General features: G+C 43.4%; 1 protein-coding gene across 2 annotated transcripts in view; it reads left to right on the top strand.

Annotated features, from left to right (window-relative positions):
• Positions 1 to 23,759, top strand: part of eps8l2 (EPS8 signaling adaptor L2) — a 108,271-nt gene that overhangs the window by 18,979 nt on the left and 65,533 nt on the right. Inside the window, exons 2-3 of one of the 2 annotated variants that reach the window (XM_090214594.1) lie at positions 11,324 to 11,374; positions 11,827 to 11,873. In XM_090214594.1, the coding sequence (XP_090070720.1) occupies positions 11,340 to 11,374; positions 11,827 to 11,873 (82 nt within the window). In that variant the 5' untranslated portion in view covers positions 11,324 to 11,339. Of the gene's footprint in view, positions 1 to 11,323; positions 11,375 to 11,638; positions 11,874 to 23,759 lie in introns of those variants that run through there. The other variant, XM_090214586.1, reaches the window with a different exon arrangement.

Below are 23,759 nucleotides of genomic sequence, written 5' to 3'. Positions count from 1 at the left end.
CCTAGCCAGCTGTATCAATACCACTAATAATTGACCTAGCCAGCTGTATCAATACCACTCTAATAATTGACCTAGCCAGCTGTATCAATACCACTCTCTAATAATTGACCTAGCCAGCTGTATCAATACCACTCTCTAATAATTGACCTAGCCAGCTGTATCAATACCACTCTCTAATAACTGACCTAGCCAGCTGTATCAATACCACTCTCTAATAATTGACCTAGCCAGCTGTATCAATACCACTCTCTAATAATTGACCTAGCCAGCTGTATCAATACCACTCTCTAATAATTGACCTAGCCAGCTGTATCAATACCACTCTCTAATAATTGACCTAGCCAGCTGTATCAATACCACTCTCTAATAATTGACCTAACCAGCTGTATCAATACCACTCGACACAAGTAGCTAGCTACTAATATAATAATATATTTTATATATACTCTACTTGCACATTGATAATGCTAAGTGTTTAGCTATGGACTTGATTTAGTTTCTGTTGTGGTGGTGCGGGAATGTGGCTGTGTGTTTGCAGAAGAGAAATAGGTTCACATCGGTCGTCTAAGGCACCGCATCGCAGCGGTCTAAGGCACCGCATCGCAGCGGTCTAAGGCACCGCATCGCAGCGGTCTAAGGCACCGCATCGCAGCGGTCTAAGGCACCGCATCGCAGAGGTCTAAGGCACCGCATCGCAGCGGTCTAAGGCACCGCATCGCAGCGGTCTAAGGCACCGCTTCGCAGCGGTCTAAGTGCTAGAGGCATCACTGCAGATACGGTCTCGATCCCGGGCTGCGTTGCGACCGGGAGACCCATGAGGCGGCGCACAATTGTCCCAGCGTCGTCTGGGCTAGGAGAGGGTTTGGTTGGCTCGGCTGTCCTTGTCCGATTGTGCTCTAGCGACTACTTGTGGTGGCAAACAAAATAAATATATATACACATTAGTGTTTTCAATGTCTTCTCTTTACAGCGATAGCCATTTGCTTTCCAAACTATTATGAAATATTGTGATATGGGCCTCTACTTTTCATTGAGTCGCAACGCAGCAATCTATATAGTATTTGCAGCGCGAGCTGCCCAAATTGTGGGTCCTTCCGACTGTAGGCAATCCACAGCTTATTTAAAAATGATCTTTGGCCAAATCATGCTTTCTGGTGTAGTAGACTATTTTGAATGATTTTATTAATTTGTGTATAGACAGGAGTAGGCTTATTAGACTATAATTTTGACAATTTAATTACATTTCTTTTAGGGGAAGCTTAGCTTATGGACACGCCACCCACGTCTGTAGCACATTTGTGATTGAGTTTTCAAAACAAAATGGCCACTGGATTGATGCAAATAATCATGATTCTGCCAGGCTACTTTATATAATGATCAAAAATATAAACGCATCAATTTCAACGACTTGACTGAGCTACAGTTCACAAGGAAATCAGTCAATTGAAATAAATTCATTAGGCCCTAATCTATGGACTTCATATGACCGGGCAGGGGCGCATCCCACTCACTGGGGAGCTTGGCTCAGCCAATCAGAATGAGTTTCTCTCCACAAAAGGGCTGTATTATAGACCGAAATACTAATCAGAAGTCTGGGTGGCTGGTCTCAGACGATCCCTCAGGTGAAGAAGCCGGATGTGGACCTCCTGGGCTGGGGTGGTTACACGTGGTCTGCGGTCGTGAGGCCGATTGGACTTACCGCCAAATTCTCTAAAACATTGGAGGCGGCTTATGGTGGACAACTAAACCTTAAATGCTCTGGTGGACATTCCTTCAGTCAGCATGTCAATTGCATGCTCCCTCAAAACTTGAGACATCTGTTGCATTGTGTTGTGACAAAACTGCACATTTTTGAGTGGCCTTTTATTGTCCCTAGCACAAGGTGCACCTGTGTAATGATCATGCTGTTTAATCAGCTTCTTGATTTACCCACATGTCAGGTGGAGGGATTATCTTGGCAAAGGATACAATGCTAATTAATTAAGGGATGTAAAAAAATCAGCTTTGTGCATGTTGAACATTTTTAGAATCTTTTTATTTCAGCTCATGAAACATGGGACCAACACTTTGTTGCCTTTATATATTCGTTCAGTATACATATGACGTGGTGAACCGTGCCGTTGCCTCAGAAGGTTGAAGGAAAATACATTTTAAAAAAAATAATTCTTATCTTGGGCAGATTTTAATGAATGTTCTTTTAAGTTCAATACATTTTTGATCCTACCAGGAAGCCTAAATGTTTTTAAACTGGAGATTTAACCGATGAAGGATCCTCCAATTCTAGTTTATCCACCCCACCACTCTCAATCGCACATAACTAGTTTTCCAGGCTAGTGATGCGGTCCAATGACAGTGGGTGTTCTAGTGATGCGGTCCAATGACAGTGGGTGTTCTAATGATGCGGTCCAATGACAGTGGGTGTTCTAATGATGCAGTTTCCTCGCAAAAAGATCATTTGAAATGTGGCATTTAAGATTTGAATTACAACTTTAACAAGTTATTTTCACCTCAGATTTACTCCAGGAGTACCTCATAGCCTATTGGCCTAGTGTTTGTTTATTCAGTCGGGTTCTTTAGGATTGATATTTTAAACAACCTACTCATTCCAGGGTTTGATACATGTTACTGCCCAGCACTGTAGAAGCAGAAGTTGCACTGAGCCACGTAAAGCTATGGATTTTGTGTTGTGTTACAGCCTAAATTAAAATGGATCAAATTGAGATTGTGTTACTGGCCAACACGTGTTTTTTTTTAATTAAAAGCTGAAATGTCTTGAGTCAGTTATTCCACCCCTTTGTTATGACAAACCTAAATAAATTCAGGAATAGAAATTTGCTTAGAAAGTCACATAATACGTTGCATGGACTCATTCTGTTGTAACGAACACGATGACCGAGCTGCTCGACTGAGGGACCTTACTGATAATTGTATGGGGCAGGCAGAAGGTCATACACAGGAGGAGGCAGGTAGCTGGGTCCAGGGGCAGGCAGAAGGTCATACACAGGGGTCCAAAGGCAACAGTACAGGCAAGGAGAAGGCCAGTAACATCATCTGGGAGATCAGGATTCAAGTGCAGGGCGCAGCAGGTGTTTATTGGTAAGGGACCACAGGAGGAGGTAGGTAGCTGGGTCCAGGAGGAGGCAGAAGGTCATACACAGGAGGAGGCAGGTAGCTGGGTCCAGGAGGAGGCAGAAGGTCATACACAGGAGGAGGCAGGTATCTGGGTCCAGGGGCAGGCAGAAGGTCATGCACAGGAGGAGGCAGGTAGCTGGGTCCAGGAGGAGGCAGAAGGTCATACACAGGAGGAGGCAGGTATCTGGGTCCAGGGGCAGGCAGAAGGTCATGCACAGGAGGAGGCAGGTATCTGGGTCCAGGAGGAGGCAGAAGGTCATACACAGGAGGAGGCAGGTAGCTGGGTCCAGGGGCAGGCAGAAGGTCATACACAGGAGGAGGCAGGTATCTGGGTCCAGGAGGAGGCAGAAGGTCATACACAGGAGGAGGCAGGTAGCTGGGTCCAGGGGCAGGCAGAAGGTCATACACAGGAGGAGGCAGGTAGCTAGGTCCAGGGGCAGGCAGAAGGTCATACACAGGGGTCCAAAGGCAACAGTACAGGCAAGGAGAAGGCCAGTAACATCATCTGGGAGATCAGGCAATCGGTTGATAACAGGGAATATGATAGGCTAAAGAACAGGCAGGGAATAGGCAAAAGGCGTTGTTAGTGAGGCAGAAACTATCAAACACGGGAGGATTAAATTACAGGAAACCAGCACTCCGAATAGAAGTGCGTCACAAAACCAACCTCAGTGATTGGGTGCAAAGAACTGAACTAAATAGTGTGTGATAATGGCATACAGGTGTGTGAACAGGTGATCTGGGATCTGGAGATGCGTTCAGGGGATCTATGCGTTTGAGAGTGTGACCTGGAAGCAGATGTTACACTGTGTGTAACATGATTTTAAATGACTACCTCATCTCTGTACCCCACACATACAATTATCAGTAAGGTCCCTCAGTCGAGCAGGGAATTTCAAACAGATTCAACCCCAAAGACAAGGGAGGTTTTCCAATGCCCTGCAAAGAAGGGCACCTATTGGTACACTGTAGATGAGAAAAATATTTTAAAGCAGACATTAAATATCCCTTTGAGCATGGTGAAGTATTTAATTTCACTTTGGATGGTGTTTTCAATACACCCAGTCGTTACAAATATACAGGTGTCCTTCCTACCTCAGTTGTCGGAGCGAAATGAAACCACTCAGGGTAAGGCCAATGGTGACTTTAAAACATAGTTCTCATATCACAACCATGAAACAGAGAAATGAAACCACTCAGGGTAAGGCCAATGGTGACTTTAAAACATAGTTCTCATAGCACAACCATGAAACAGAGGGTGGATCAACAATATTCAAGTTACTCCACAATACTAACCTAAATGACAGTGAAAAGAAGGAAGCCTGTACAGAATAAAAATATTCCAAATCATGCATCCTATTTGCAACAAGACACTATACTATTAAAAAAAGGTGGCTAAGAAATTAACTGTCTTGAATACAAAGTGTTATGTTTGGGGCAAATCCAATAGAACACATTTTTAAAAACAGCTGTAATCACTGCCAAATGTTATTCTAACATGTGTTGACTCTGTATTTCATTTTCAATAAATTTGCAAACATTTCTAAAAACATGTTTTCACTTTGTCATTATGGGGGATTGTGATGTCATTATGTGGTATTGTGATGTCATTATGGGGGATTGTGATGTCATTATGGGGTATTGTGTATAGATGGGTGAAAAATAAATATTTAATCCATTTTGAATTCAGGCTGCAAGACAACAACATTTTTAGCTTAGGCTATAAAAACATGACGTTATGTTTCCTCTGGTCCAGATGCGATCAGAGCGCATAGGTTTCACCAGGTTACCTGCTGCTGTGGTTGTTATCAGTAGGCTACAGCTGATCAGACTGAAGCACACACTCATATGACTTGAAAAGCAGAAATCTCTTTAGCCACACTGCTCCTCAGACTCTCCTTCATATCTCGTTGTGGGAATAGGGCCATAGACTTCTTCTTTCCTCACTAATCTCTCCAGCCATCTTCTCTCTCCCATTGTTCAGGCTAGCCAGGTGGTGGCACGAGACCAGGTTTCAGGGAGGGAGGAGAGAGGGAGGGAGGAAGGGTGGAAGGGAGTCATGTGTTGCCCAGACCTGGCTATTCATAATCATTTTCTAACACTTTACCTGGGCTTGATTGAGGTTGCAATGGAGACAAAAGAATACTCACAAAAATCTGCCACTCCAGGCAGGCTAAAACAAACCCCGCCCATCTGCCACTCCAGACAGGCTAAAACAAACCCCGCCCAACTGCCACTCCAGACAGGCTAAAACAAACCCCGCGCATCTGGCACTCCAGCTAGGCTAAAACAAACCCCGCCCATCTGGCACTCCAGCTAGGCTAAAACAAACCCCGCCCATCTGGCACTCCAGACAGGCTAAAACAAACCCCGCCCATCTGGCACTCCAGCTAGGCTAAAACAAACCCCGCCCATCTGGCACTCCAGACAGGCTAAAACAAACCCCGCCCATCTGTCACTCCAGCTAGGCTAAAACAAACACTGAAAGTTTTTTAATATTTCTAATAGTATTTGAACCCAGGTCTGGTGTTGTTTTCCCTGTGGCAGTGTTCGTACTCTTCCTTCCGTTCTCAGGCCTATACATAGGGCCTGGGGTCAGCAAGGGTACAGGTTATCTGGGATAGGGTCTGGGGTCAGCAAGGGTACAGGGTATCTGGGATAGGGTCTGGGGTCAGCAAGGGTACAATTTCTCTTGTAGTGGAATTATAGTAATCAATTCAGAGTCTTTTAGATTTCTTTAAAACAATCAAACTTTATTATTTAATTACTGCAGTAATGAAGCCGGTCGGTAATCACCCCTGGAGGTTATCACTGAGAACTCAACCAGCTGGTTTGAGCCACAGCATTTTATATCACCCCTGGAGGTGATCACTGAGAACTCAACCAGCTGGTTTGAGCCACAGCATTTTATATCACTCCTGGAGGTTATCACTGAGAACTTAACCAGCTGGTTTGAGCCACAGCATTTTATATCACTCCTGGAGGTTATCACTGAGAACTCAACCAGCTGGTTTGAGCCACAGCATTTTATATCAATCCTGGAGGTTATCACTGAGAACTCAACCAGCTGGTTTGAGCCACAGCATTTTATATCACCCCTGGGGGTGATTACTGAGAACTCAACGAGCTGGTTTGAGCCACAGCATTTTATATCACCCCTGGGGGTGATTACTGAGAACTCAACGAGCTGGTTTGAGCCACAGCATTTTATATCACCCCTGGGGGTGATTACTGAGAACTCAACGAGCTGGTTTGAGCCACAGCATTTTATATCACTCCTGGAGGTTATCACTGAGAACTCAACGAGCTGGTTTGAGCCACAGCATTTTATAGCAAAGTCCATCCTCCTGGATGTTCATGACAAACAACAGATGTATGGAATGGGTCTCAAGGTTACTAATAATTCACAGCAAATAGTATCTGCTGTAAATACTTTCCTCATTGTGTAGAGACCAGGGTCTGGCCCCCCAACTCCATACTGGAGCCATCTCCCCCTGGTACCCCAGTACAGAAACATTAACCCATGCTATGGAATGACGTATCACCCAAATACATTCTAAATCTTCCAGAGGCCCATCCTCAGTAGAACACACACAGATGAGCATTCTAACACCCCTTTATTTTGTTGCATAAAACAACCATTTGATGCAATAACAGCATTATAACATAATCTTGTATTTTCCACCATACTCTGTAATGAAACAAAACATAAAAAAAAGAGTTTTGGGGATCAACCAGAAGCAGAGAGAGTGAAAATAAGGCCACATGAACTTCCCCTTTAATATGGGATGGGATGATTCATTTGTGCGGGACTTTGGATCATGAATTATGATGCATAATAAAAAATGAGTGTTGTTTACATAAAGGGAAACAGGTAGAATATAACTACTTCTGACTCAACATAACAGCCCTTATTAAGGTATATCTTTACCTCAGATCAGACATAAAACATGACATTCTGGTAGTATATAAACTTGTTTCAAATGTACAGTAGGTAAACAGGTTGATATTAAAGTAACTGCCCAGTGTTTACAGATTTCTTAGAAATATGACCTACAATGAATCAAAATCAGAGTGAAATAGTTTTACTTCCAAATGTTCTTTATTAAGTATGTTAAAAAGGAGTTATTCTATGTTTGAATGGTGTGCAAGTACTCCAATAGCAGAATGATGTGGCCGTATACCAGTCATTACAAATATTCACGCAAGAAGACCGCTGATTGGCCAGCTCATCCTCCTCTAGACCGCTGATTGGCCAGCTCGTCCTCCTCTAGACCGCTGATTGGCCAGCTCGTCCTCCTCTAGACCGCTGATTGGCCAGCTCGTCCTCCTCTAGACCGCTGATTGGCCAGCTCGTCCTCCTCTAGACCGCTGATTGGCCAGCTCGTCCTCCTCTAGACCGCTAATTTGGCCAGCTCGTCCTCCTCTAGACCGCTGATTGGCCAGCTCGTCCTCCTCTAGACCGCTGATTGGCCAGCTCGTCCTCCTCTAGACCGCTGATTGGCCAGCTCGTCCTCCTCTAGACCGCTGATTGGCCAGCTCGTCCTCCTCTAGACCGCTGATTTGGCCAGCTCGTCCTCCTCTAGACCGCTGATTGGCCAGCTCGTCCTCCCATGTAGTATTGCTTCTTACTGATTGAGGAAATAGCAGGGTTCGATACTGCGACCAAAACAGTCTGTGTTGTCAGTGCGACACACATTTTGAATTGGTCACAAGGGTGCCAGTGACATCATTTCTCGTCGCGTTAGTTTTTGTATCGCAATTTGCTTTTACTCTTTTTATTATCATGATTTATTCAATCCGGAATGTGCAATTGACCAACAAAGGTTGTTTCTGAAAAGGAAACAACGGCATGTGAATGGGTGTACAGTTTGTGTAGGGCCTATGTCTACCACTTTGTGTATCTGTTCGTGATGATAATGATAGGCTAACCGGTGTGGTCTACCGCAGAGTGTATCCATTAGTGATGATATCACAATACCCCATAATGACATCACAATACCCCATAATAATGACAAAGCAAACAGGTTTTTAGAAACATTTACTCATATTTATAAATCTGAAAACCCCACAAAAAAAGCTTAACAACCCCATTACATTTTCCCCCAAAGTTTAGAAGACAAAAGCTAAAAAACGAAATATTAATTTGATGGTTTTATTATAGTTTGTTTTTCTGTTAAAGATAGTTTTAGTATTTTTATTTCAGTTTACAAAATTATTTTTCCAAATGTAGTTTTTATTTTAGTTTCAGTTTTCGTTTACTATAATAACCTTAAAGTGGGGTGTGGCCAGTTTCTGTCATGGACAGTGTTTGTGTCCATAGAAACAGATGTGGGTGTGGCCAGTTTGTGTCATGGACAGTGCTTGTGTCCATAGAAACAGACGTGGGTGTGGCCAGTTTCTGTCATGGACAGTGCTTGTGTCCATAAAAACAGACGTGGGTGTGGCCAGTTTGTGTCATGGACAGTGCTTGTGTCCATAAAAACAGACGTGGGTGTGGCCAGTTTGTGTCATGGACAGTGCTTGTACCCATAGAAACATACCTAGTCTATGTATGAACGTTTACAATGTAGGTGCACGGGTAAAGATACATTTTGGAGAATCAAGGTGACAGACATTGACACATTCAATACCGCCTTGCACACTCTGGCCTGCATCTAGCTGATCTAGGGTGTAATCATTAGTCCAACAGTTGCAAACGAAAGTTTCTATTTTAATAAATGTAGGTATGTTTATCCACGTTTCGTTGAGTTTGCTTCTTATTTAAGAAACATTTTTCAATAGGAACTGTGGAATGAATACACCCCCAATCACACACAAACAGAGTTGACTTTCATAGCAGCCACAAATAAACAGCATGATCACTTTTATCGCTCTACACACTCTCCTCTTCTCACCTTTTCCCTTCGCTTGTGAACTTCAGTGGAGAACACATTAGCTGTCTGTGACCAGGCTAAAAACTGTGGCAGAGCTTGTAAACTATTACGGACTACAAAGGGAAGCCCAGCCGCGATCTGCCCAGTGATGTGAGCCTACCAGACAAGCTAAATTACTTCTATGAGGGCTTCGAGGCAAGCAACACTGAAGCATGCATGAGAGCACCAGCTGTTCTGGAACAATCACACTCTAGCCGATGTGAGTAAGACCTTTAAACAGGTCAAAATTCACGAGGCCGCAGTGCCGGACTGATTACCAGGACGTATACTCAGATCATGTGCTGACCAACTGGCAAGTGTTTTCACAATCATTTTCTATCTGTCCCTGACCAAGTCTGTAATGTTGCACAGATTAATTTTAACAAGGCACACGTGTTAATTGAAATACTTGATGAATACCTGCTCCAGAGGGCTCAAGACCGGATTCAAAATGGTCAGTAATCTGTTTGTCAACTTGGCTTTCGAAGACCTTAGAAAGGCAGAGTAGAATAGATATCGGTCTGTAACAGTATGGATGGATTTATCGGTGGTGACAGTGTTTCCTAGCCTCAGTGCAGTGAGCAGCTGGGAGGAGGTGCTCTTATTCTCCATGAACTTTACAGTTTCCCAGAACCCTTTGGAGTTTGTGCTACAGGTTGCAAATTTCTGAAAAAGCTAGCCTTTGCTTTCCTAACTGCCTGTGTATATTGGTTCCTAACCTCCCTGAAAAGTTGCATATCGCAGGGGCTCTTCAATGCTAAAGCAGTACGCCACTCTTGGAGTGAACCAAGAGCTATATCTGTTCCTGGTTCTACATTTTTTTTAATTGGGCATGCGTATTTAAGATGGTGAGGTTAGCACTTTTAATGAATACCCAGGCATCCTCTTCTGACGGAATGAGGTCAATATCCTTCCAGGATACCCGGGCCAGGTCGTTTAGAAAGGTCTGCTCGCTGAAGTGTTTTAGGGAGCGTTTGACAGTGATGAGGGCCTCAGACCTGGATAGTATGAAGTAACTTTGCAGGCTATCTCTGCAGTAGATTGCAACTCCGCCCGCTTTGGCAGTTCTATCTTGTTGGAAAATGTTATAGTTAGGGATGTACATTTCAGCGTTTTTGGTGGTCTTCCTATGCCAGGATTCAGACACAGCTAGGACATCCGGTTTGGCAGAGTGTGCTAAAGCAGTGAATAAAACAAACTTTGGGAGGAGGCTTCTAGTATTAACATGCATGAAACCAAGGCTTTTACGCCTACAGAAGTCAACAAATGAGAGTGCCTGGGGAATGGGAGTGGAGCTAGGCACTGCAGGGCCTGGATTAACCTCTACATCACCAGAGGAACAGAGGAGGAGTAGGATAAGGGTACGGCTAAAGGCTATAAGAACTGGTCGTCTAGCACGTTCAGAACAGAGAGTAAAAGGAGCAGGTTTCTGGGCGAGGTAGAATAGATTCAAGGTATGTACAGACCAGGGTATGGTAGGAGTGGAGGTAATCCTAGGCATTAAGTGACAATGAGATAGGTATTGTTTCTAGAGATAGCATTTAAAGCAGGTGAGGTCACCGCATGTGTGGGAGGTGGAACAAAAGGGGTAGCTAAGGCATATTGAACAGGGCTAGAGGCTCTAAAGTGAAACAAAACAATCACTAACCAAAACAGCAATGGACAAGGCATATTGACATTAGGGAGAGGCATGCGTAGCCGAGTGATCATGGGGTCTAGTGAGTAGCTAGGCGGGCTGGAGACACGGTGATTCAGACAGCTAGCGGGCCGGGGCTAGCAGGCTAGCAGAAGGGCCTCGACGGAGGAGTCAGTTGAAGCCCCCTCGGGCAGTTACGTCAGCAGACCAGTCGTGATGGATCGGCAGGGCCCAGTGTATTAAAAGGGTCCAGGCCAATTGGCAAAATAGATATTGTAGCCCAATAAAATTGGCTGATGGACCTCTTCAGCCAGCAGTCCGATATGCTCTAGACAGCTAGCGTTCCGTGGCTAGCAGATGGGCATTCAGGGGACGTCGCGACGGAGGAGCCTGTTGAGAACCCCCTCGGGCGGAGGGGGTTCTCAACATAGATAATAGAGAATCACCATCACAATTCTCTCTCTTTTCCACCACTGTACTCTATATATGAGAGTTGTTAGTCAACAGATGTTTCAAAATTAATCAAGTATAGAGGAGCCCTGGTGGGAAACATGCTGAGGTTTGGAGAAAAACACGATGTCATTTCATGTCAATCTCTTTTCTCCTGCTTTCTCTCTCCCTCTCTTTCTCTGGCTTCCAGGTGGATGTCTTAAAGCATGAATAACCTGGGACCTCCGATGAGGCAAGCCAAGTGAGTAACACACACAGGTCCTAGGGGCCTCTCTCTCTCTCTCTCTCTCTCTCTCTCTCTCTCCAAAGGCCCTCCCACACTTCACCTCCCTCTCTCTCCAAGTCCCCTCCCACACTTCCCCCCTCTCTCTCCAAGTCCCCTCCCACACTTCCCCTCTCTCTCTCCAAGTCCCCTCCCACACTTCCCCTCTCTCTCTCCAAGTTCCCTCCCACACTTCCCCCCCTCTCTCTCTGGGCCATCTGGTCAGTATTTCAGACTGTCTTCCAGTGCTGTCCATTCTGCTAGCTGGGACACTCTCTCACTGTATCAGACTGATTAGGAATAGATAGTGTTTGTAGCACATTGTGACACTGATATTAGGAAGAGCTGGAGAAAAAAGAGATGAAGGGCAGACAACGTAACCCTGGTAACTCCTCCTCCTCATCCTCCTTCTGCTCTTCCTCTCTCTGCAGTGGGGTGGCCAGATCTGACAGCAAGATGGGCGCCAAGGCGCTATACGGTAAGATATGGACTGGAGCATGTTTGTGTGCACGTGTGTTTATGCTAAGATATGGAGGGGTTTACTACGCCGTGTGTGTGTGTGTGTGTGTGTGTGTGTGTGTGTGTGAACTGCAGTGTTTCATGATAAGTGTATTTATACTATAGTTACTCATCGGCATGTGATCTTACCTGTGGCCTTAGCATTAATATGAGAATATGAGTCAACTACCTGGTAAGGGTTTGGTTTGGAACAGATTCTAGAAATGTCCTTTCATTTATTATTAAGTATTTATAAGATTACTGATTGTTAATGATTTAAATTGCCGCCCAAAAAAATCTCCATAAAAACTGTGTAAATGTACAGATCTACCCAGCATTGTTGAGTGGAATCATAAGAATGGTCCATCCACTAACTAGATAACTGTCAGGAAGCCCTGGCTGTTCTACCAGACCAGACCAGACCTGAACTGTCAGGAAGCCCTGGCTGTTCTATCAGACCAGACCAGACCAGACCTGAACTGTCAGGAAGCCCTGGCTGTTCTATCAGACCAGACCAGACCAGATCTGAACTGTCAGGAAGCCCTGGCTGTTCTATCAGACCAGACCAGACCAGATCTGAACTGTCAGGAAGCCCTGGCTGTTCTATCAGATCAGACCAGACCAGACCTGAACTGTCAGGAAGCCCTGGCTGTTCTATCAGACCAGACCAGACCAGATCTGAACTGTCAGGAAGCCCTGGCTGTTCTATCAGATCAGACCAGACCAGACCTGAACAGTCAGGAAGCCCTGGCAGTGCATCTCAGTGCTAGAGGCGTCACTACAGACCCTGGTTCAATTCTAGGATGTATCACAACCATCCATGATTGGGAGTCCCAAAGGGCGGGGCACAATTGGCCCAGCGTCGTCCGGGTTTGGCCGGGGTTGTAAATAAGAATTTGTTCTTAACTGACTTTCCAAATCGTGTCCAATCATTTGAAGTCATGACAGATTGATCAAGAATGATCAATAGAAACAGGATGCCCCTGACCTTAATTTAGAGTCTCATAGCAAAAGGGTCTGAGTACTTCTTCTGTTTTTAGTTTTTATACATTTGCAAAAATGTCTAAAAACGTGTTTTCACTTTGTCATCGTGGGGTATTGTGATGTCATTATGGGGTATTGTGATGTCATCGTGGGGTATTGTGATGTCATTATGGGGTATTGTGATGTCATCGTGGGGGTATTGTGTGTAGATTGATGAGGGAAAAAATGTAATTTAATACATTTTAGAATAAGGCCGTAATGTGTCCAGGTGTATGAATACTTTCTGAATGCTCTGTATACAAATCAATTATAAATATATTTCTGTATATCTACAGAAATAGGACAGATCCTGCTTGTTGCCTGTGTTTGTTTAATAGCCTACTGATTCCCTGAGCACCAACAACCACAACATGTCGGATTAAACAATTTCACAAATTCGTCTGTTTCTAATCTTTGCTTGTAACCACGGTTTATTCCCCCTCTCATTAGACCAGCCTCTCTGGGATTACCTATAATGTATTTAGTGTTGTTTACACTGTTCCGTTATAATATTGTAATGCAACAGCACCTGTTGGTCACATCGTACTGTAGGACACGCAGCTCTCACTCCTATACACTTCCTCTTCTGCTTCTACTTCTTAATGTTATTATGGGCATCGTTATAATTCACAGTCATGTCGTTATCATTATGTTTAGTATAGTATCCTTGTATAACCAGCTGTAGGCCTAAGAGTGCTTCCTGTGTAGCTTCTCTTACTACAGTAACTTAGGCTTATATTTCAATATATACAGTAGGCTACTGCATTAATCATTCATTCATGTCATCACACAACATACCAGTCCTTCATGTCATCACACAGCATACCAGTAATTCATGCCATCACACAGCATACCAGTGATTCATGCCATCACACAGCATACAGGTGATTCATGCCATCACACAGCATACCAGTCATTCATGTCATCACACAGCATACCAGTAATTCATGCCATCACACAGCATACCAGTGATTCATGCCATCACACAGCATACCAGTCATTCATGTCATCACACAGCATACCAGTCCTTCATGTCATCACACAGCATACCAGTCATTCATGCCATCACACAGCATACCAGTGATTCATGCCATCACACAGCATACCAGTGATTCATGTCATCACACAGCATACCAGTCATTCATGGCATCACACAGCATACCAGTGATTCAAGTCATCACACAGCATACCAGTGATTCATGTCATCACACAGCATACCAGTGATTCATGTCATCACACAGCATACCAGTGATTCATGCCATCACACAGCATACCAGTGATTCATGCCATCACACAGCATACCAGTCATTCATGTCATCACACAGCATACCAGTCATTCATGCCATCACACAGCATACCAGTGATTCATGTCATCACACAGCATACCAGTCATTCATGTCATCACACAGCATACCAGTGATTCATGTCATCACACAGCATACCAGTGATTCATGTCATCACACAGCATACCAGTGATTCATGTCACCACACAGCATACCAGTGATTCATGCCATCACACAGCATACCAGTGATTCATGCCATCACACAGCATACCAGTCATTCATGTCATCACACAGCATACCAGTCATTCATGCCATCACACAGCATACCAGTGATTCATGTCATCACACAGCATACCAGTGATTCATGTCATCACACAGCATACCAGTGATTCATGCCATCACACAGCATACCAGTGATTCATGTCATCACACAGCATACCAGTCATTCATGTCATCACACAGCATACCAGTCATTCATGTCATCACACAGCATACCAGTCATTCATGCCATCACACAGCATACCAGTGATTCATGTCATCACACAGCATACCAGTCATTCATGGCATCACACAGCATACAGGTGATTCATGTCATCACACAGCATACCAGTGATTCAAGTCATCACACAGCATACCAGTGATTCATGTCATCACACAGCATACCAGTGATTCATGCCATCACACAGCATACCAGTGATTCATGCCATCACACAGCATACCAGTCATTCATGTCATCACACAGCATACCAGTCATTCATGTCATCACACAGCATACCAGTCATTCATGTCATCACACAGCATACCAGTGATTCATGTCATCACACAGCATACCAGTCATTCATGTCATCACACAGCATACCAGTCATTCATGTCATCACACAGCATACCAGTCATTCATGTCATCACACAGCATACCAGTGATTCATGTCATCACACAGCATACCAGTGATTCATGAGTTGAAATGCAATCAAAGCATTTTAGTTTTAAAAAAATGAAATAACAAAATGAGGTCTTGAATTCTTTTCATAACTAATAAATAAACCAGGCATTGGAGTCACGGTTGCGTGCTACTTTTTTTCTGTATTATAGGATTTACAATAAAAACAATGCTTATTATTTATTTATTTTCGCTGTTCCAAACGGTCCCGGGGGGAAAAGACTGTGATTTAACATCTGTTTGTCGTAACGCGGAGGAGCTCTGGTCTCTTGGTCTACAGTTTTATCCACCACGAGTTACGGACTTCCCCTTTCCCGTCTGAGCAACCAGTAAACATCCCCCGTTTTGACTTTCTTTTTCTTGTCCTCCTCATCCATTTTTCTATCACAGGTTAGAGTGTTGGAGTTTGTTATAACAAATTTATTGATGTGATTATATGCTATAGAAACTAACATTAACCCTGTACCAGTACCCCCTGTATATAGCCTCCACATTGACTCTGTACTGGTACCCCCTGTATATAGCCTCCACATTGACTCTGTACCGGTACCCCCTGTATATAGCCTCCACATTGACTCTGTACCGGTAACCCCTGTATATAGCCTCCACATTGACTCTGTACCGGTAACCCCTGTATATAGCCTCCACATTGACTCTGTACCGGTAACCCCTGTATATAGCCTCCACATTGACTCTGTACCGGTACCCCCTGTATATAGCCTCCACATTGACTCTGTACCAGTACCCCCTGTATATAGCCTCCACATTGACTCTGTACCGGTACCCCCTGTATGAAGCCTCCACATTGACTCTGTACCGGTACACCCTGTATATAGCCTCCACATTGACTCTGTACCGGTACCCCCTGTATATAGCCTCCACATTGACTCTGTACCGGTACCCCCTCTATATAGCCTCCACACTGACTCTGTACCGGTACCCCCTGTATATAGCCTCCACATTGACTCTGTACCGGTACCCCCTGTATATAGCCTCCACATTGACTCTGTACCGTAATACCCTGTATATAGCCTCCACATTGACTCTGTACCATAATACCCTGTATATAGCCTCCACATTGACTCTGTACCGGTACCCCCTGTATATAGCCTCCACATTGACTCTGTACCGGTACCCCCTGTATATAGCCTCCACATTGACTCTGTACCGGTACCCCCTGTATATAGCCTCCACATTGACTCTGTACCAGTACCCCCTGTATATAGCCTCCACATTGACTCTGTACCGGTACCCCCTGTATGAAGCCTCCACATTGACTCTGTACCGGTACACCCTGTATATAGCCTCCACATTGACTCTGTACCGGTACCCCCTGTATATAGCCTCCACATTGACTCTGTACCGGTACCCCCTCTATATAGCCTCCACACTGACTCTGTACCGGTACCCCCTGTATATAGCCTCCACATTGACTCTGTACCGGTACCCCCTGTATATAGCCTCCACATTGACTCTGTACCGTAATACCCTGTATATAGCCTCCACATTGACTCTGTACCATAATACCCTGTATATAGCCTCCACATTGACTCTGTACCGGTACCCCCTGTATATAGCCTCCACATTGACTCTGTACCGGTACCCCCTGTATATAGCCTCCACATTGACTCTGTACCGTAATACCCTGTATATAGCCTCCACGTTGACTTTGTACCAGTACCCCCTGTATATAGCCTCCACATTGACTCTGTACCGTAATACCCTGTATATAGCCTCCACATTCACTCTGTACCAGTACTCCCTGTATATAGCCTCCACATTGACTCTGTACCGGTACCCCCTGTATATAGCCTCCACATTGACTCTGTACCGTAACACCCTGTATAAAGCCTCCACATTGACTCTGTATCGTAACACCCTGTATAAAGCCTCGCTATTGTTATTTTACTGCTGCTTTTTAATTATTTGTTACTTTAATTTTCTATTTTCTATTTTTTACTTGTGTATTTTTAACTTATGTCTTTTTTATTTTTTAAAGCTTGTTGGTTAAAACCTGTTAAGGATATGGCAGACATACGCCCCCTTTGGAGAGATTGGGTACCCCTAGTAAACTGGAAAAAAAATCTGTCAAAAATTGCTAATATATGCAAATAAAAATTATTATTGGATAGAAAACACTCTAAAGATTCTAAAACCGTTGGAATTATGTCTGTAAGTATAGCAGAACTCACAGGGCAGGCATTCTTCCAAACTAGTTTTTGTGGCCATGAAAGTTGGAGCAACTTTGACGTCATGGCCCCCACCCTTCCCAACCAGCTATGATTCTGGGGACACTTTCCATCTCTTCCGCTAGATGTCCTCTTTCATTAGAGCTTCAAATCGTTCAAATCCCGCGAGAATTGACCCTATGGGAGTGAAATTAGTGCGTGCTACGAGAGAATAGGCTGTGCGTATGGGCGCGAATTGGTCCCAGCCATTCCTTTGTTTCCAGCACTCAAGAGAAGGGCAGACGATGGCCGATTGAATTGAAGTTTGTTTTGCACGTCTAAAACATCATAAAGCTTGCTTCTGCACTTAGTTTGACCTGTTTAGTCGACATACAGTGCCTTGTGAAAGTATTCGGCCCCCTTGAACTTTGCGACCTTTTGCCACATTTCAGGCTTCAAACATAAAGATATAAAACTGTATTTTTTTGTGAAGAATCAACAACAAGTGGGACACAATCATGAAGTGGAACGACATTTATTGGATATTTCAAACTTTTTTAACAAATCAAAAACTGAAAAATTGTCCGTGCAAAATTATTCAGCCCCCTTAAGTTAATACTTTGTAGCGCCACCTTTTGCTGCGATTACAGCTGTAAGTCACTTGGGGTATGTCTATATCAGTTTTGCACATCGAGAGTCTGACATTTTTTCCCATTCCTCCTTGCAAAACAGCTCGAGCTCAGTGAGGTTGGATGGAGAGCATTTGTGAACAGCAGTTTTCAGTTCTTTCCACAGATTCTCGATTGGATTCAGGTCTGGACTTTGACTTGGCCATTCTAACACCTGGATATGTTTATTTTTGAACCATTCCATTGTAGATTTTGCTTTATGTTTTGGATCATTGTCTTGTTGGAAGACAAATCTCCGTCCCAGTCTCAGGTCTTTTGCAGACTCCATCAGGTTTTCTTCCAGAATGGTCCTGTATTTGGCTCCATCCATCTTCCCATCAATTTTAACCATCTTCCCTGTCCCTGCTGAAGAAAAGCAGGCCCAAACCATGATGCTGCCACCACCATGTTTGACAGTGGAGATGGTGTGTTCAGGGTGATGAGCTGTGTTGCTTTTACGCCAAACATAACGTTTTGCATTGTTGCCAAAAAGTTCAATTTTGGTTTCATCTGACCAGAGCACCTTCTTCCACATGTTTGGTGTGTCTCCCAGGTGGCTTGTGGCAAACTTTAAACGACACTTTTTATGGATATCTTTAAGAAATGGCTTTCTTCTTGCCACTCTTCCATAAAGGCCAGATTTGTGCAATATATGACTGATTGTTGTCCTATGGACAGAGTCTCCCACCTCAGCTGTAGATCTCTGCAGTTCATCCAGAGTGATCGTGGGCCTCTTGGCTGCATCTTTGATCAGTCTTCTCCTTGTATGAGCTGAAAGTTTAGAGGGACGGCCAGGTCTTGGTAGATTTGCAGTGGTCTGATACTCCTTCCATTTCAATATTATTGCTTGCACAGTGCTCCTTGGGATGTTTAAAGCTTGGGAAATATTTTTGTATCCAAATCCGGCTTTAAACTTCTTCACAACAGTATCTCGGACCTGCCTGGTGTGTTCCTTGTTCTTCATGATGCTCTCTGCGCTTTTAACGGACCTCTGAGACTATCACAGTGCAGGTGCATTTATACGGAGACTTGATTACACACAGGTGGATTGTATTTATCATCATTAGTCATTTAGGTCAACATTGGATCATTCAGAGATCCTCACTGAACTTCTGGAGAGAGTTTGCTGCACTGAAAGTAAAGGGGCTGAATAATTTTGCACGCCCAATCTTTCAGTCTTTGATTTGTTAAAAAAGTTTGAAATATCCAATAAATGTCGTTCCACTTCATGATTGTGTCCCACTTGTTGTTGATTCCTCACAAAAAACTACAGTTTTATATCTTTATGTTTGAAGCCTGAAATGTGGCAAAAGGTCGCAAAGTTCAAGGGGGCCGAATACTTTCGCAAGGCACTGTATAATGTGTAATTTTGAAGTTTTGATGCGCAACTTATCCGGACGAGAGGACGTTTTGGGTGCATTTCAGCTGATGTTATTAGCAGTAGCTAATACAAAGACGCAAGACTTGAAACCAAACGATGTATTGGGTAAGTATGAAGCCTTCCAGAACATTCTGAACGAAGACCATCGAAGGTAAGGGAATATTTATGCTTAAATCTGTGTTTCTGTTGACTCCAACATTACGTGGAAATGTAGCTTGGAACTGAGCGCTGTCTCAGCATATGGAATAGTGTGCGATTTCTGTAACGTTAAAAATAAATCTAACACAGCGGTTGCATAAAGAATCAGTGTATCTTTCTAACTATATGTAGAACATGTATATTTAGTCAAAGTTTATGATGTCTATTTACGTTATCTTGCCGCGCTACATAGATTTCCTGCGGGCATTTTTGAGTAATTTCTGAAGGTGAACTCACTGTAATTGGACATTTATGGATATAAATGGCATATTATTGAAAAAAAAAAAATATGTACTGTGTAATATGTCATATTACTGTCATCTGATGAAGATTTTCAAAAGGTTAGTGAGCGATTTATTTTTTAATCCTGCGTTTGTTGATTGCATGTTTTGGCTATTGGAATGAGCTGTGTCTGGTGGTGGTTTTACATATATATGTGCTATGTTTTCGCCGTAAAACATTTTAGAAATCTGATGGCTAGATGAACAAGATGTTTATCTTTCATTTGAGCTATTGGACTTGTTAATGTGTGGAGGTTAAATATTTTTAAGAATATTTTTGCGTTCCATGCGCCACCGTTTCAGCTGAACGTGGGAGGGTTGATTCCCAATTGGGAACCAGTATCGTAGACAGGTTAAGGGCTTATAAGAAAGCAGTTCATGGGAAGGTTGTATTCGGCACATGTGACAAATAACATTTAAGTTTATTTGATTTGATTTTGTAAGTCAGGCCCTATTGGGGACATGTGCATGCAATGCAAAAAGATTGAGAGAATAGGGAGTGTTTTTCCTAAACGAATAAAGGATTTTGGTAACAGAACTTTTCTGTTTGAAATTACTGTGATTATGTTGCACCTTCAGCAACTTGGACAGAGAGAGACAGCACTATACACAATGCAGTGGTCTCTGTAGCAGGGAGGAGAGAGAGACAACACTAAACACTGTGGTGGTCTCTGTAGCAGGGAGGAGAGACAGCACTATAAACACTGTGGTGGTCTCTGTAGCAGGGAGGAGAGAGAGACAGCACTATACACACTGTGGTGGTCTCTGTAGCAGGGAGGAGAGACAACACTATAAACACTGTGGTGGTCTCTGTAGCAGGGAGGAGAGAGAGACAGCACTATACACACTGTGGTGGTCTCTGTAGCAGGGAGGAGAGAGAGACAGCACTATAAACACTGTGGTGGTCTCTGTAGCAGGGAGGAGAGAGAGACAGCACTATACACACTGTGGTGGTCTCTGTAGCAGGGAGGAGAGACAGCACTATAAACACTGTGGTGGTCTCTGTAGCAGGGAGGAGAGACAGCACTATAAACACTGTGGTGGTCTCTGTAGCAGGGAGGAGAGAGAGACAACACTAAACACTGTGGTGGTCTCTGTAGCAGGGAGGAGAGAGAGACAACACTAAACACTGTGGTGGTCTGTAGCAGGGAGGAGAGAGAGACAACACTATACACACTGTGGTGGTCTCTGTAGCAGGGAGGAGAGAGAGACAACACTATACACACTGTGGTGGTCTCTGTAGCAGGGAGGAGAGAGAGACAGCACTATAAACACTGTGGTGGTCTCTGTAGCAGGGAGGAGAGAGAGACAGCACTATAAACACTGTGGTGGTCTCTGTAGCAGGGAGGAGAGACAGCACTATAAACACTGTGGTGGTCTCTGTAGCAGGGAGGAGAGAGAGACAGCACTATAAACACTGTGGTGGTCTCTGTAGCAGGGAGGAGAGAGAGACAACACTATACACACTGTGGTGGTCTCTGTAGCAGGGAGGAGAGAGAGACAACACTATACACACTGTGGTGGTCTCTGTAGCAGGGAGGAGAGAGAGACAGCACTATAAACACTGTGGTGGTCTCTGTAGCAGGGAGGAGAGAGAGACAACACTATAAACACTGTGGTGGTCTCTGTAGCAGGGAGGAGAGAGAGACAACACTAAACACTGTGGTGGTCTCTGTAGCAGGGAGGAGAGAGAGACAACACTATACACACTGTGGTGGTCTCTGTAGCAGGGAGGAGAGAGAGACAACACTATAAACACTGTGGTGGTCTCTGTAGCAGGGAGGAGAGAGAGACAGCACTATAAACACTGTGGTGGTCTCTGTAGCAGGGAGGAGAGAGAGACAACACTATAAACACTGTGGTGGTCTCTGTAGCAGGGAGGAGAGAGAGACAGCACTATAAACACTGTGGTGGTCTCTGTAGCAGGGAGGAGAGAGAGACAACACTATACACACTGTGGTGGTCTCTGTAGCAGGGAGGAGAGACAGCACTATAAACACTGTGGTGGTCTCTGCAGCAGGGAGGAGAGAGAGACAACACTATACACACTGTGGTGGTCTCTGTAGCAGGGAGGAGAGACAGCACTATACACACTGTGGTGGTCTCTGTAGCAGGGAGGAGAGAGAGACAGCACTATAAACACTGTGGTGGTCTCTGTAGCAGGGAGGAGAGAGAGACAACACTATAAACACTGTGGTGGTCTCTGTAGCAGGGAGGAGAGAGAGACAACACTAAACACTGTGGTGGTCTCTGTAGCAGGGAGGAGAGAGAGACAACACTATAAACACTGTGGTGGTCTCTGTAGCAGGGAGGAGAGAGAGACAACACTATAAACACTGTGGTGGTCTCTGTAGCAGGGAGGAGAGAGAGACAACACTATAAACACTGTGGTGGTCTCTGTAGCAGGGAGGAGAGAGAGACAACACTATAAACACTGTGGTGGTCTCTGTAGCAGGGAGGAGAGAGAGACAACACTATAAACACTGTGGTGGTCTCTGTAGCAGGGAGGAGAGAGAGACAACACTATAAACACTGTGGTGGTCTCTGTAGCAGGGAGGAGAGAGAGACAACACTATAAACACTGTGGTGTTCTCTGCAGCAGGGAGGAGACAGAGACAGCGGGTGTAGTCACATTCACTTGCTCTGTTTTTGTTTATTTAACAAATCTGAGCCCGGCCCTGCACAATCAAATCAATTGCGATCATACTTCCTGTAGAGTCATTTGTGTGTCTAAATTATTTAATAGCTACTAACTAGGGGTGTTAATGTTGTTATGTACAGGATGCTGCTGCTGTGGGCTTCTCTCTGTGTGTGTGTGTGTGTGTGTGTGTGTGTGTGTGTGTGTGTGTGTGTGTGTGTGTGTGTGTGTGTGTCTAAATATACACTGTTACGTTAGCAGGCAGTTCTCAATGCTCAGGGCTCAATGCTGGGTGTGTCTGTTATTAGACTGTGGTTGGAAGGAACAGGGCGGGAATCACAGCCAGACTCATTGATAATGAGAAAGAGAGGTGTGTCTGTGTGCACGTTTGCACCCTTGTGTGTGTGTGTGTGTGTGTGTGTTGGTCTATCCCTGTCTGTTTCTCTGTCTGTCCCGGCCACACCCCTTCCATTCCCAGCCTGCCTTAGTCATGAGCTCACTGGTCCCCAACAGCACCACCTTCCAGACCTGGGTTCAAATACTATTTGAAATCTTTCAAATAGTTTGATAGTTTGCATCAGCCTGCCTTGAGTCTCAGGTGGGTGGAGTTTTTAGTTTTGAAACTATTCCCATTGGTTCCAAATCAAATCATTTTTTAATTGTCGCATGATTTGTAAACAACAGGTGTAGACTAACAGGGAAATGCTGATTTACGAACCCTTCCCAACAATGCAGAAACAATACATTTATAATAATTATAATAATAAAAATTATAATAATAATACAAATAATAATAATCAACATTGTAATAAATAATAATAATAATAATAATAATAACAATTATAATAATAATAATAATAATAACAATTATAATAATAAAAATTAATAATACAAACAAAATTATAATACAAATTATAATAATAATAACAATTATAATAATACACATTATAATAATAATAACAATTATAATAATAATAATAATAACAATTATAATAATACACATTATAATAATAATAATCAGCATTATAATAATAATAGTACAAATTATAATAGTAATAATACATTTAAATATATAATAATAATAATAATAATAATAATAATAAAAATACAAATAATAATACACAAAAATACTACTAATAATAACACATTATAATAACAATACAAATAAAAGTAATAATACAAATAATTAAAACAATTATAATAATAATACACGTACAAAATAATAAATATTCTAATAAAAATAATAATAATACAAATTAAAAATAATAATAATTAAAACAATAATAAT

The sequence above is a fragment of the Oncorhynchus mykiss genome, chromosome 2 (assembly GCF_057628025.1).
Source record: "Oncorhynchus mykiss isolate SJ-2025 chromosome 2, ASM5762802v1, whole genome shotgun sequence".
Classification (NCBI taxonomy): domain Eukaryota; kingdom Metazoa; phylum Chordata; class Actinopteri; order Salmoniformes; family Salmonidae; genus Oncorhynchus; species Oncorhynchus mykiss.
This window is presented reverse-complemented; position numbering and strand designations above follow the sequence as displayed.